Source organism: Rhinoraja longicauda, chromosome 11 (genome assembly GCF_053455715.1).
Source record: "Rhinoraja longicauda isolate Sanriku21f chromosome 11, sRhiLon1.1, whole genome shotgun sequence".
Taxonomy (NCBI): Eukaryota; Metazoa; Chordata; class Chondrichthyes; order Rajiformes; family Arhynchobatidae; genus Rhinoraja; species Rhinoraja longicauda.
This window is the reverse complement of record NC_135963.1, coordinates 20,222,219-20,237,248: the sequence shown is the minus strand read 5'-3', so window position 1 is coordinate 20,237,248 and position 15,030 is coordinate 20,222,219. Positions and strand designations below refer to the sequence as shown.

At 44.4% G+C, this 15,030-nt stretch overlaps 2 protein-coding genes across 4 annotated transcripts in view; one reads left to right on the top strand and one right to left on the bottom strand.

The window, feature by feature from the left end:
* Positions 1 to 13,069, bottom strand: part of urod (uroporphyrinogen decarboxylase) — a 47,001-nt gene extending 33,932 nt beyond the window's left edge. The window contains exons 1-3 of the mRNA XM_078407944.1: positions 12,888 to 13,069; positions 5,704 to 5,816; positions 1,241 to 1,320 (exon numbers count right to left, since the gene is read on the bottom strand). Of these exons, the coding sequence (XP_078264070.1) occupies positions 1,241 to 1,320; positions 5,704 to 5,816; positions 12,888 to 12,910 (216 nt within the window). The 5' untranslated portion in view covers positions 12,911 to 13,069. The remainder of the gene's footprint in view (positions 1 to 1,240; positions 1,321 to 5,703; positions 5,817 to 12,887) is intronic.
* Positions 13,070 to 13,261: 192 nt separating this feature from the next.
* The window catches only part of hectd3 (HECT domain containing 3), a 47,611-nt gene continuing 45,842 nt past the window's right edge, over positions 13,262 to 15,030 (top strand). Inside the window, exons 1-2 of one of the 3 annotated variants that reach the window (XM_078408421.1) lie at positions 13,262 to 13,337; positions 13,558 to 13,640. The gene's annotated coding sequence lies outside the window, so the exon portion shown is untranslated. The other 2 variants (XM_078408422.1, XM_078408420.1) reach the window with 2 other exon arrangements.

Here is a 15,030-nt window from a genome sequence, read left to right as displayed (position 1 = left end):
GATAAACTGTATAGTTACAGTCTTTCTCCTTGAGTAGAAGAATCTAAAACTAGAGGGCATAGTTTTAAAGTGACCGAGGAATGATTTAAAGGGCACTCGAGGGACAAGTTGGAAGTGGGGTATATGTAATGAGCTGCCAGAGGAAGTGGTAGAGGTGGGTACAATTAAGTAGTATAAGAAAATAACTGCAGATGCTGGTACAAATCGATTTATTCACAAAATGCTGGAGTAACTCAGCAGGTTGGAAGTGGGGTATATGTAATGAGCTGCCAGAGGAAGTGGTAGAGGTGGGTACAATTAAGTAGTATAAGAAAATAACTGCAGATGCTGGAACAAATCGATTTATTCACAAAATGCTGGAGTATTGGGTGACGTTTCGGGTCGAGACCCTTCTTCAGTCTGAAGAAGGGTCTCGACCCGAAACGTCACCCATTCCTTCTCTCCCGAGATGCTGCCTGACCTGCTGAGTTACTCCAACATTTTGTGAATAAATCGTGGGTACAATTAAAATACATTTGTGTGAGTTCATGGATAGGAAAGATTTAGAGACCCGTGGGCTAGATGGGACTAGCGGAGGAAGGCCTCACAGTTGCCATGGACGAGTTGGGCCAAAGCGCCCGTTTACATGCTGTACAACTCTGACATTTGAGTCTTTATATATTGACCCGTTTAAATGATATATCTCTGTACAATATTTACCTGTTCAAATCTGTCCTGCAGACAGAGAATTGCTAAACTAAACTAGGAAGAAGTCACAAGAAGCAAGGTAGCATAATCATCTCCTTGTACTCTCTCTTCTGTAAACAGTTTTTCAGAACAGAAACAAGTAGACGTGAATACACACTCATAAGGATGAGTTGGTTTTAAAATGACAACTTGCACATATAAAGTCAGCTTGGAATTTATGAAACTCTGCAGTGGGACTTGAATTCACAACCTTCAACTCAAAGATGAGAGCGCTTTTTACAAAGCCACCTGGACAAATCTCCAAGAGGCAAGTACAGTACTCAAAGAAAAATATTCAGGGATTATCTTTAAACTTAGTTTAAACCTCAGTTGCAATGATTTGTTCTTTCAACTCACATGTTTGTTAGTTGGAAGAGGTGTTTTTGCATTCAACACAAAATAACAGTGGTGAAGGATTTTTACTTTTCAATCCAATATCCTCTTTGCTGGATCATTAGTGTAAAGTCTCTAATTCCTTAGAATGTACAATGTTCTCTGTGTTTCACTAACTCACCTGCAATGTCAACTCACAGCAGATTGTTGGAGTGCGGCAGGTGGTGAAGAAATCCTGAGTCGCTCGTGTCTCTCGGAATTCTGTGAGAAGGGACAGAAATGAGCTTCTCTACTGAAGCAGCGTCTGGTGTAGTGGAATCCACTGTAGTACACAGTGACTCAGTCACCAGGAAGCAACACAAATCTCTCAATAAATCGTGGCTTAACATTACGATTCTCAATTTTAATAGGTGTAGCCAAGCTGTGGGGAGATGAAATAAATTGGGACTGGCCTTGTTTGCTACTCCCTTCATGGACAGTCCCAAATTGATATTGTGTTGTTCGGGGAAGGCTGTCTATTCCTGCATTCCACCTTGTGTTCAGTTCAGGGAAAGCAATGCACACCAAGACAGACTACGTAAGGCTGAAGAGCAGAATCAAAAGTATGTTCTATGATTAGGCTAATTAGGACAACTAGCAAATCCTTGACAGTGACAAATGAAAATCTGAAAGGGTGCATATCCTGCTGGGAGCTAGGGTAAAGGGCTATCACAAAACAGCTGGATAGGATTACAAGGAAACAACAACCCAGTTCATGTCAAAAGCAACAGTGTATGAATGAACAAGGAGAATATAAATTTAGCTCATTGATAACAGGGACATCAAAGCGAATTACATCTAGAGATTAGTTGAGATGTGGACAAAGTGAACCAGAAAATAAGTAAGAATGTTGTATTTAAAGTGTTGCTGTTGTATTCTGCTGACAAAGTAGCATTATTACTCAACAAACTATATGCCAATTCCCAGCACCTTAAAATAATGGGATTTGGTTTCCCTTTGAGAACTAATCATAGCAACGACGATCGCGTGACTAATCCTAGCAATGAAAAACACTTTTGGTTTGCCTAGCCCTCCAGGGGAATATATTTACCACCTTTACTTGGTCCAACGGTCCAACCTATCAATGACTCCAGACTCTTAGGAATATGATCGCTTTTTAACTGGTCTCTGGGCAAGCCACTCAGATGTACCGTAACCACTATGTTTAAACAAAAAATATATATAAAATTGGTCCCATAGCATCAATCTAGGAGTATTATTCAGGTGTAGGCGAGTCATTCCCAGCCTGGCTGACTTGCAAAGTACTCCTCACTAACTTCAATCGAATCGTGTCTTAATCAGGAGAGCTATCCCATAGGTTTAGGTTTATTCTTGTCCCGTGTACCGAGGTACAACAAAAAGCTTTGTTTTACATACTATCCTGACAGATCAGATATGCCATACAGAAATACAATCAGTTCAAACTAAAATACAATAGATGGGCAAGGGGGAAGATATAGAGTACAGAATAGATTTCTCAGAATTGCACCGAATTGAAGCACTCCACTTCCTTAGACAAAGTCCATCATCCTGATTGGGATAGAGGTGAATGGAACAGTACCCTAGCTTATGGAAGGATCATAGAAACATAGAAACATAGAAAATAGGTGCAGGAGTAGGCCATTCGGCCCTTCGAGCCTGCACCGCCATGCAATATGATCATGGCTGATCATCCAGCTCAGTAACGCGTACCTGCCTTCTCTCCATACCCCCTGATCCCTTTAGCAAAAAGGGCCCCATCTAACTCCCTCTTAAATATAGCCAATGAACTGTTAGGATGCCAAGTCATACTCCAGTCTGACATAGTTATCTGCAGCTGCACAATGTGCCAGAGTGCTCCATCATAATCTCTGGGTACACCCTATCCCATCAGCAAGCCAGGTCCTCCAGCGGGAGTGGACCAGTGATCTATAGGTGTTGGAGAATAGCTCTCGGTGCCCTCAGCATTAAATCTAGACCCCGTGAAGTCTGGTGGTGTCAACCATGGGCGAAGGAAACGTTGCCTTTACCATTTACTGTTCTTCATCCATCAATGATTCTGTACTACTCCACATTGAGTAACAGCACTGCAAGTGGCAATGGCAGAACGCTGTATGCCTGCATGCATGATAGGTCTTCAACATCCATCACGAAAGGTGACAGGGTAGCATCAGCGTGTTGATATGCCAAATCGTGAAAGGCATTGTTGTCAAACTAGCTCCGTGACAGGTACAGAGTCATTAATTTTCGGGATTTGAGTGACACTGGAAAGGCCAGCAATTTTGCTCACCTCTAACTGCCCTTGAGATGATGGTGATGATGAGTTTCTCCTCACAACTCCATTGCAGGGAACAAGTCTGTTCAATGAGCAGCACAGAAGGAAGGTTAAGGCAAACCTGAAAATGAGTTGGCAACCAGCTAAGCTGCACTACGGGACTCCATGCATGGTAATTGCATAGTATGCAACATGCAGGGCTAGGCAATGCCAAAACAGATAGATCACAACAAAGCTCTATAGTCCTGTAACATCTAGTCATGAGTTGCAGGGAAAAATAGAACAGCTCAAAAGGAGGGAAGATGCTCCAAGAACAGGCCCATCCTCAAAGATGGCATGGCACAGCCTTGAGTCAAACAAAGCCCAAACAGCTGAATTCCAAAAGGAAGATCAAGGCAATATTATGCCATCTAGGTGCCCAGGTAAAACTGAAGTCAATTGGTATCGAGGAATTACTGCAATGGCTGGAATCATACCATGTAACCAAGAAAAGATTCTGGATGCAGAGAGAGTCAGCTCAGTGGAGAGGAGAGGTTGTTCACGGTAGCGCAGCGGTAGAGTTGCTGCTTTACAGCGAATGCAGCGCCGGAGACTCAGGTTCGATCCTGACTACGGGTGCTGCACTGTAAGGAGTTTGTACGTTCTCCCCGTGACCTGCGTGGGTTTACTCCGAGATCTTCGGTTTCCTCCCACACTCCAAAGACGTACAGGTATGTAGGTTAATTGGCTGGGTAAAATGTAAAAAAAAATTGTCCCTAGTGGGTGTAGGATAGTGTTAATGTACGGGGATCACTGGGCGGCACGGACTTGGAGGGCCGAAAAGGCCTGTTTCCGGCTGTATATATATGATATGATATGATAACCACATCCACCTTCAGCTACTTTGTCAATGACCTTTCTTCTGTCATACAGTTGGAAGTGGAGATGTTTGCTGATGATTACAATATGTTCAATCCCACCCCCAACTCCTCAGAAAATGAAGTAGTCCATGCTTGCACATAGCAAGATCCAGACAACATTCAGCTGTAGGTTGATCAGTGACAAGTAACATTTCTGGACCATTAAAAAGCAACTCATCTGATCAGCCACTTGGATACTGTTGCTACAAGAGGTCAGGAACTGTGCATCCAGAGCAAATGATCCACCTCTTAACACAACAAAAGCCTAGTGGTCCTAGTCTTGAGTTTGTTCAGAGGGCATAGCTTCAGGATAAAATGAGGTACCTTTAGAATGGAGATGAAGAGGAATTTCTTTAGCCAGAGGGTGGTGGATCTGTGAAATTCATTACTACTTATGGCAGTGGCCAAGTCATTAGGCTTTTTTAAAGCCGAGATTTATAGGTTCTTGATTAGTCAGGGTGGTCAAAGGATATAGGAAGAAAGCAAGAGAATGGAGTTGAGAGGGAAAAATAGATCAACCATGACTGAATGCTTGACCAGACTTGATGGGCCTAATGCTCGTGTCTTATGATCCTTCCATCATGTACAAGGCAAATCAGGCTTATGATGTAACATGCTTCGTTTGACTAAATGAGTGTAGTTGCAGCACTCAAAAAACCTCACACCATCCAAAGCAAAACAATGCACTGGAGAGGCAGCCCATCTACCATCATTGCACACAACTGTATTAGGTAATGTCTTCAAAATACCCTGCAGTTATCCACTTGGGCTAATCCAAAAGCAGCACCTATAATCTGCAAGCTCTACCACGAAGAAAAACAAGGGCAACATGTTTATAGGAATGCTACCACCTACAGGTTCCCCATCAAATCACACACAACCCTGACCAGAAAAATATAACACCGTTCTTTCACCCCCTACATACAACAAAGCAGTGACAGCTCGAGAAAGTAATGCACTCACCTTATTCTCAAGGGCAACAGAGAAGAGCAATAAATACAAGTCCTGGCAAAGACTTCCCTATCCCCAAAAAAAAGAATTGAAAAAGAGTGGATAAATATCTTCTGACACAAGTCTGCGGAAGTCATCATGGAAGACATTACAAAATGATTCAGAAAAGCAGCTTGGCTCACACTTCAGTTTTTTTTAGGAGTTGACTGCAAAAAGTACTCACTTGGCTGCATCATTTGGAAGGGATACTGAATTCAGGAAGTCTTGAGAGTTATCCTGTTTGTTACATGCCCTAGCCTCACATTCACAATTACATTACAAGCGTTTCTAGAAAGCTATTGAGCTGGGGCCATAAGCATTTTCAAAAAATTTGCACCAGGTCATGGATTGGATATATTTTAAGAGTCTAATTTCTCACACATGTAACAGGGCTGATCACAATATACTCAAGAGGAGATTTCCATGCCAAGGATCCGCTTAGAATTGTGGCCTTTTGCTTACCTGGGAGATACCTTCCCGCCTGCCTCATACACCAGACTGGGACATAATCAGTCACCTCACCCCAAGCTGCTTTGAGGAATGTATCATTTTTCAGTGCTGGAAAATCTTTGGAGCTGAAAATCATAGCAATAAATATAATGACATAAGTTATAATGAAGGGATACAATCATAGATATTGTCAATAATAACTATTAATAATTTTATTCTTGCTAATAACAAAGTTGACTTTCTATTAATATATTTTAATCCCATTTGTTCGAGCTCTCAAAACCTTCAGTGTAAAATACTGTGCATTAAGCTATGCTTATATTAACTGGAAAATTATAACAGTATCAGTCTGAAGTAGGGTCCCGATTTGAAACACTGTGGTCCATTTCCCTCCAGAGATGCTGTATGACCTGTTGAGTTCTTCCAGGACTCCGTTTATTACATCATCCTGGCCTGTCGAGTTATAAAACCTTAGCTGCAAACCAAGAACCAAACAAATGACATGACATTCTTCTATCCTTGTTCTTGCTCGGGTCATTTAAAAGGATCATGGTTGATCTTTTGCACTTGCAACTAAACCTTGCACTAAACGTTATTCCCTTATTATGTATCTATGCACTGTAAATGGATCGATTGTAATCATGCATTGTCCTTCTGCTGACTGGTTAGCATGCAACAAACGTTTTTCATTGTACCTCTGTACACGTGACAATAAACTAGACTGAACTGAACTTTTCCTTTGCTAACCTCATATCGCATGATTTCCTCGTCATTCAAAAATCTATCAAACTCTATCTTGAATATACTCAGTAACTGAGCAGATCCCTCTTGAAATTCTGAGAAATTTGTTGTTCTCTAGGTGAAGAAATGTATTCTCATCTCATGTGGTATTTGGGGATTTTGACCTCTGGTTCTAGACACTCCATCATCCAACCTATCAATTATAGATGTTTCAAAGAGATCATCATTCAGTTTTCTAAACCAAGGAGAATATAGCAGAGGCGCAATCCCAAGAATCAATCTGGTGAAGCTTCGCTGCACTCCTACGACACATATATCCTTCTTTAGACAGGAGGTCAGACCTGTGCACAGTATTCCAGAGGGTCCGAAATAATTACAATTAATGTCTCTACCTTGTAGTGAAATCCTCTTGTAATAAAGGATAACAAACAGTTTGCGTTCCTAATTACATGCATGTTAACTTGCAATGATTCATGTATAGGACATACAGGTCTCTCTGAACACCAACATTTTTCTAATGCTTACCCTTAAAATGAAACACTTTTTCCTACCAAAGTTAGATTGCACATTCTATCGGCTGTATACTCATGCATTGGCTTTGCTTGTCTAGATCAACCAGAAGCTTATCTGCATCCTCCTGACAACCTGCATTGCCACCCAGCTTAGTATCTTCACCAAACTCATCACACTTGGTTTGCTATCCTAAATCCACAATATTAACGACGATAGAGACAATGTTAACAGTTCTCTCATTGAGTGAATGCCTTCAAAGAAATAATGGACAAATACAAATTACAAATACATTAAACCCACTGACTCGCACAGCTATCTGGACTACACTTCTTCCCTCCCTGTCTCCTGCAAAAAGTCTATCCCCTACTCACAATTCCTCCGTCTACGCCGCATCTGCGCCCAGGATGAGGTGTTTCACACGAGGGCATCAGAGATGTCCTAATTCTTCAGGAAACGGGGCTTCCCCTCTTCCATTATAGATGAGGCTCTCACTAGGGCCTCTTCTATATCCTGCAGCTCCGCTCTTGCTCCCCCTCCCCCCATTCGTAACAAGGACAGAATCCCCCTCGTTCTCACCTTCCACCCCATCAGCCAGCATTTCCGTCACCTCCAACAGGACCCCACTACTGGCCACATCTTCCCATCCCCTCCCCTTTCTGCGTTCCGCAGAGACCGTTCCCTGCGTAACTTCCTGGTCCACTCGTCCCTTCCTACCCAAACCACCCCATCCCCGGGCACTTTCCCCTGCAACCGCAGGAGATGCAACACCTGTTCCTGTACCTCCCCCCTCAACTCCATCCAAGGACCCAAACAGTCTTTCCAGGTGAAGCAGAGGTTCACCTGCACCTCCTCCAACCTCATCTATTGTATCCGCTGCTCTCGATGACAACTTCTTTACATCGGCGAAACCAAATGCAGGCTCGGCGATCGTTTCGCTCAACACCTTCACCCTGTCCGCCTTAACCAACCTGATCTCCCAGTGGCTGAGCACTTCAACCCCTCCCACTCCCAGTCCCACCTTTCTGTCATGGGCCTCCTCCAGTGCCATAGTGAGGCCCACCGGAAATTGGAGGAACAGCACCTCATATTTCGCTTGGGCAGCTTGCAGCCCAGCAGTATGAACATTGACTTCTCCAACTTTAGATAGTTCCTCTGTCCCTCTCTTCCCCTCCCCCTTCCCAGTTCTCCCTCCATCTTCCTGTCTCCACCTATATACTTCCTTTGTCCCACTCCCGATATCAGTCTGAAGAAGGGTCCCGACCCGAAACGTCACCCATTCCTTCTCTCCTGAGATGCTGCCTGACCTGCTGAGTTACTCCAGCATTTTGTGAATAAATACCTTCGATTTGTACCAGCATCTGCAGTTATTTTTTTACATTAAACATTTGCAAGGTAACTTTCAAGCTAAAATGCTATTTGAATTATTTATAAATCAATTGTTTTCAACCTAGGAGGCAAGTAGAACCCAGTATGACTGACAATCTGAGACCGAAATCAGCGTGGATTCGACCTTCAAATTGATTCCTCGATCATCTTTCCTGGATTAAATCCAGAAATAAATTTTCCAGAGTAAAATAGAGCAATAATCTTTAAAAAAAACATCTTCCTCCCCATCAAAAGGCAATTTCTCAAATACCTCTATTCTTCAAACAATAAAGGTTAAAACAAATGCACTGCTGTTATTTTACTTTAGAAAAAAGTATAGACACATAAATATTCTAACAATGAATGGTTTGTTGCAAGTGGAAAAAACTAATCTTTCAGCTGTAATTCTCTTACTAGTGCTATCATAGGTTTTTAAAAAAAATAGTTTTTCTCTTGTAGTTTTTGGTTAATAGGAAAGGGTTCCAGGCCACAAACTTTATCATGCTGGGCAGACATTGGCCCTACCCCACCAAAACAGGAGGGTGGATAAGTAACTGCACTGGGAATCATGATTAAAATCCATAACCTAAAACCTGCCTATTGAAGTTAAGTAAGACCAAGAGTTCAGCATATTTTGTACATTTATGCAAAATATATATGGACATTTTAAGGTTTCAAGTCAAGACAAACAATTTTCACATTATTCAGGTGCTTCAATATAAAATAAAAAACATGCATTTAGAATGTGCCTTTCACTTCCATTTCGTATACCTATTGCAATTTACAGCCATGAAGTACTTTAAGTGGAGGCACTGTCTTAATGTAAAAAAATGCATTAAATTATTTATGCACAATGAGCTCTCATTAACAGCAATGTCGTAATGAATGCGGTGCTGGCTCGAAGGGCCGAATGGCGTACTCCTGCACCTACTGTCTATTGAATGGATAATCTGCTTTTTGATTGACAAATACTGGTCAGAAAATAACTAAATTCTGCAAAATACTCTTCTGGAGGGGCACCAACATCCTTGCAGGGAGGTTTGTTAGTGCTACTTGGGAGCTTTAAATTAAAATGGCAGGGGGGTGGGAACCAGATCAACAGGTCAGTGAATAGAAGGGCTGATGAGAAATTAGAGGTTATATATGAGGAGCAAGTCTCAAATGAAGGACAGGTAGGGAGTGGTTTGTGAATATGAGGATCATGCAAGGCTGAGGTCTGTTTACTTCAAAGCAAGGAGTAATGTGGGTAAAAATTATGAACTTAAGAGCCTGGATCTGTGCCTGGAATCATGATTATGGCCTTTACAGAAACTTTGTTGCAAGAGGAACATGATTGGCAGCTCAACATGCCAGCGTTTTTATGTTTCAGACATGATGTAGAGGGAGGCAAGAGGTGGAGGAAATGTTTTACTAAACAGGGATAATGCCACAATGGTGCTCAGTGGGGACATACTGGAGATTACGTCAACCGAGGCATTGTGGGTCGTTTAAAAATAAGAAAGGAGCAATCACTCTAATGGATTATATTATAGGCCACCCAATAGTCAGTGGGGGACAGAGGATCAGATATGTGGACAGAGAGATTACGGAAGGATGGAAGGACCACAGGGTAGTTGTAGTGGGTGACTTCATCAGTCAAGGTGTTGAGTATAGAACTTGGGGAGGTTACGTTACAGTTGTGCAAGACATTGCTGAAGCCGCACCTAGTATCGTGTTCAGTTTTGATCACCCTGCTATAGGAAGGATATTGTTAAGCTTGGAAGAGCACAGAGAAGATTTACGAGGATGTTGCCAGGACCCGAGCTACAGTGAGAGGTTGGACAGGCTAGGACCCTGAGGGCAAGAGGATGAAGGGTGATCGTTTAGAGGTATACGAGATCATGAGGGAATAGATAGAGTGAATGCACAAGCTTTTATCCCAAGTAGAATAATCAAGAACCAGAAGACACAAGGTGAAATGGGAAAGATTTAATAGGAGCCTGAAAGGTGGTGGGTACATGGAATGAGCTGCCAGAGAGAGGCAGTTGAGACATGTGTAGGAAAGAACTGCAGATGCTGATTTAAACCGAAGAAAGACACAAAATGCTGTAGTAACTCAGCGGGACAGGCAGCATCTCCAGAGAGAAGGAATGGGTAATGTTTCGGGTCGAGACCCTTCTTCAGACTGAGTCAGGGAGGGGAGATACAGAGATAAGGAAGTGTAAGGTGTGAGAACGAGACATCAAAGGGGGTGGAGATCAAGGAAAATGTATTGTTAGCTAGGAGAAGGTAACAACAAAGCAAACAGAGATAAAATGTAATCAGGGACAGTCAGACTGGTCGAACTGGGAAGGGGGAGGGATGGAGAGAGAGGAAAGCGAGGGTTCCTTGAAGTTAGTGAAGTCAATATTCATACTGCTGGGGTGTAAGGTGCCCAAGCGAAATATGAGGTGCTGTTCGTCCAATTTGCGTTGGGCCTCACTCTGACAATGGAGGCCCAGGACAGAAAGGTCAGTGTGGGAACAGGAGGGGGACTTAAAGTGTTTAGCAACCGGGATATCAAGTAGGTTTAGGCAGACTGAGCGGAGGTGTTCAGCGAAATGATCACCGAGCCTGTGCTTGGTCTCACCGATATATAGGAGTCCACATCTGGAACAGTGGATACAGTAGATGAGGTAGGAGGAGATGCAAGAGAACCTCTGCTTCACCTGAAAAGACTGCCAAGGTCCTTGGACAGAGTCAAGGGAGGAGAGTAGTTGAGGTAGGTACTATAACAACTTGTAAAAAATATTTGGACAGGTACATGGATTGGAAATGCTTAGAGGAATATGGGCCAAATGCGGGCAGATGGGATAGGTGTATATGGGGCATCTTGGTAGGCATGGGAAAGTTGGGCTGAAGGGTCTGTATGACCTTTCTTCGTAGATTGAGATGGTTGAGGTAAAATTGAAAGGATGAAACCAACAGCATCAAAGTGAACTTTTGTCTGAAGAAGCATCCATTGCAACAAACTGATCCTATCTATGAAAGTAGTCAACTGGTACAATGCTGATAGAAAATGAGGACACCATTTGTTACAGATAAAAAGCATGTTGCAAGCTGGTTTACTGCAATATCATTATTCTGGGAAGTGGACTATGGAGATTAACAGTAAAGACACTCAACAATGGTCAACAAAGATATTGTCCCGGCCCCTCCCCTGACATCAGTCTGAGGAATTGATACAAACGAGGGTTTTTTTGCCAGGTAAATGGTTGGATAAAGGTCACAGATGAAAAGACAGAAGGCAAAACAAAATGATTGAAGAGTTGCACATTGTGAAGCTAGAATAGGATTGCTAACTTCCTCACTCCCAAATACGGGACAAGGTGACGTCACCGCCCCGCGCGACCTCACCCAGCCAGCGGCCACGTACTCCCGCTTCACCAATGGCGGCCGCCCGGCCCGGGGCCGCTGGCTGGGTGAGGTCACGTGGGGCACGGGGTGGTGATGTCACCCTTTGTCCCTTCTTTGGGAGTGAGGAAGTTGGCAACCCTACTAATACGGGACAAGGGCGGGTCCCGTACGGGACAAACCAAAATACGGGATGTCCCGGCTAATACGGGACAGTTGGCAACCCTAAACTAGAAGGAGGAATGTAGTTGGAAGGGAAGGGGAGAAATATGTGTGTCTATGGGAGGGGGGCGGGGGTAGAGAGAGAGAGAGGGGGGGGGGGGGGGGGGGGGGGGGAGAGAGAGAGAGAGAAGGGGAAGGGTTGTATATATATATATATATATACCTAAAATTGGATAATTCAATATTCATACTGTTGGGTTGTAAGCTACCCAAGCAAAATACTGTTCCTCCAGTGTGCGTATGGGCTCACTCTGGCATTGATGAAGAGGCCCAGGGCAGTTCTTAGCATTAAATCTGGAACACAAAATAAAGTGCTGGAGGAACTCAGCGGGTCAGAGACAGCAACTGCGAAGGGAATGAACAGGTGACGTTTCGGGACGGGACCCTTCATCAGTTTAAAACAAAACCTTTGCCTTTTGCTGAAGATTCCAGCAGCTGCAGTTCCTTGTGTCTCCGTATGACAGCATCGAGTCTGGTTATACAACACCGACCACTCAGTGATTATACAACATCTAGCTAGGCACCAATGCTTCACAGCTGTTGACAGCGATGTTGCAAATAACCCCCAGATGCGGTAAACGGTGACTGTCAATGTCTTTGTAACTTCTCACAAGTTGGAAACTTGCTATTAAAGCAAGGACAGTGGCGGGGCGTTTAAGTTTATCACAGTCTAATCGAGGGATTTTATTTTTGAAGTGTCCAGCAAATCGCCACCTTTGCATTAAAATCAGAACACGTTGCTGCGGACTGCTTCCATCGCACCGGGGATGCTGGCGAGGGCTCCCAGTATCTGTGCCCGTGGATCCCCCTTCGGATCTCGACGAGCCGCGGAGTTTATTCCTACCGGCTTTCATTTGAAACGACGATGCTGGCTAGGTAGCCGGGTGGCTGCCCCACTGAAGTTACCCGCTACAAACTCACACATCTGTTTGATCGATCCCTACTTCCTCGGGCAGCTGTTTCCCGTCCAAAGTTGGACTTACCTGGAGAAGTCGCCTTGCTCCATGTCTGTGAACTCCTCCTCCTCCACCGGCCGCTCCTCTCTGCACGGCGTTGACAGTTGGCTGGCTCGCCCCCGGCACGTGACTGGGTATCTCGCGCTCTCTCTCTCTCGCTCTCTCTCTCTCGCTCTGGCTCTCTCTCTCTGGCTCTCTCTCTCTCTCTCTCTCTCTCCCTCTCTCTCCCCCAGCACGTGACTGGGTATCTCTCTCCTCTCTCTTTCTCTCCCCCGGCACGTGATGGTCTATCTCCCTCCCTCTCTCCCCCGCGGCATGTGACCACACCCGTCCAATCGGCTATCACGGAATCATGGCCGTCCAACCGGCGGGCGGCTCGGGTCACGTGATCTCCGGCCGCATCGCGGAAGGACCCCCCTGAAGCCAGTGGCAGGGGGCGGTCTGCGGCGCCGCCTCAGAGCAGGAAGCACCGGAGGGGTAGGTCGTCAATTGAGTCATTCTGCAGTTCCTTTGATCAATGTCTGCTTTGATTTTAAGGCAGACACAAAGTGCCGGAGTAACAGCGGGTCAGACATTGATCGTTTGCTTTAATCTGTCGTTTTCACACTTTACGCATCCATATCTCCAGCCTCCCTCTCCCCTGACTGTCTGAAGAAGGTTCTCGACCTGAAACGTCACCCATTCCTTCTTTCCACAGATGTTGCCTGACCCGCTGAGTTACTCCAGCATTTTGTGACTATCTTCGGTATAAACCAACATCTGGATTTTCTTCCTACACAAGTAAGTGGCAGGGACAGGGCAGGGAGGTGCAAATGTTGGTAGAAATCGCGACTGCCTTGGTATTTATAAAATGGAAGAGTGCGGGTCATCACTTTTGTTTTGTAGAAATGGCCAGAGGATGGCTTTAATTATTTTGGAGCCTCAGGTCATGGCAATCAACGCGCAGGTTAAAATCGGGCACAAATTACTGGAGTAATTTCGCGGGCAGTTAAAATCATTGCATCTGGAATGTAAATATTGTCAATGATGCTACAGTGGAGTCGTCAATGAGGAGCTCTGTCTTTCCTGGGAGCCTGAAGAAGGGTACCGACTTGAAACATCGCCTATCCATGTTCTGCAGAGATGTTGCCTGACCTGCCGATTTGCTCCAACACTTTGTGCCCGGTTGGCCTTCCTTCCTCGACTGTTGAGTTTGAAACTATTCATGAGAAGAGTTGGCTGCGTGATTTCTTCCCTCTGGCTCACTTACTAAACCGTTTTATTTCCATTCCCTGAGTTTTAGGTCAAATAGCAGTGGATATAAGCCCTTCAGTCCAATTCCCCTGTGCTGACCAAGATGCCCCATCTACACTAGTCCCACCTGCTTGTGTCTGGCCCATATCCTTCTAAACCTTTCCTATCTGTACCTGCCCAAATGTCTTTTAAGTGCTGTGACAATAGCTGCCTCAACTATCTCCTCTGGCAGCTTGTTCCATTTAGCCACCACCCTTTGTGTGAAAAGGTTGCCCCTCAGGTTCCTATTAAATCTTTTCCCTTTCACTTTAAACCTATGTCTTCTGGTTCTTGTGAAGTAAAGAACTGCAGATGCTGGTTTAAATCGAAGGTAGACACAAAATGCTGGAATAACTCAGCGGTTCAGGCAGCATCTTGGGAGAGAAGCAATGGGTGACGTTTCGGTCGAGTCTCGACCCGAAACGTCACCTATTCCGTCTCTCCCAAAATGCTGCCTGACCCGCTGAGTTACTCCAGCATTTTGTGTCTATCTTCTGGTTCTTGATTCCTCTACTCAGGATAAATGCACATGATCTTTTACCTAATCTATTCCCCACATTATCGTATACATCTCTGAGACCACCCACCATCCTCCTCTACTCCAGGACTAAAGTCCTAGTCTGTTCAACCTCTCCCTGTAGCTTGAGGCCTCGATGCAACATCCTCGTAAATTTTCTCTGCACCCTTTCCAGCTTAACAACAGCACAATCTTTCCTATTACAGGATGACCAAAACTGAACACAATACTCCAAATGTGGCCTCACCAATGTCTTGCACATCTGCAACATAACATCCCAATGTCTATACTCAGTGCTCTGACTGATGAAGGCCGATGTGCCAAAAGCCTTCTTGATCACTCTATCTACCTTTGATGCCACTTTCAAGGAACTATGTACCT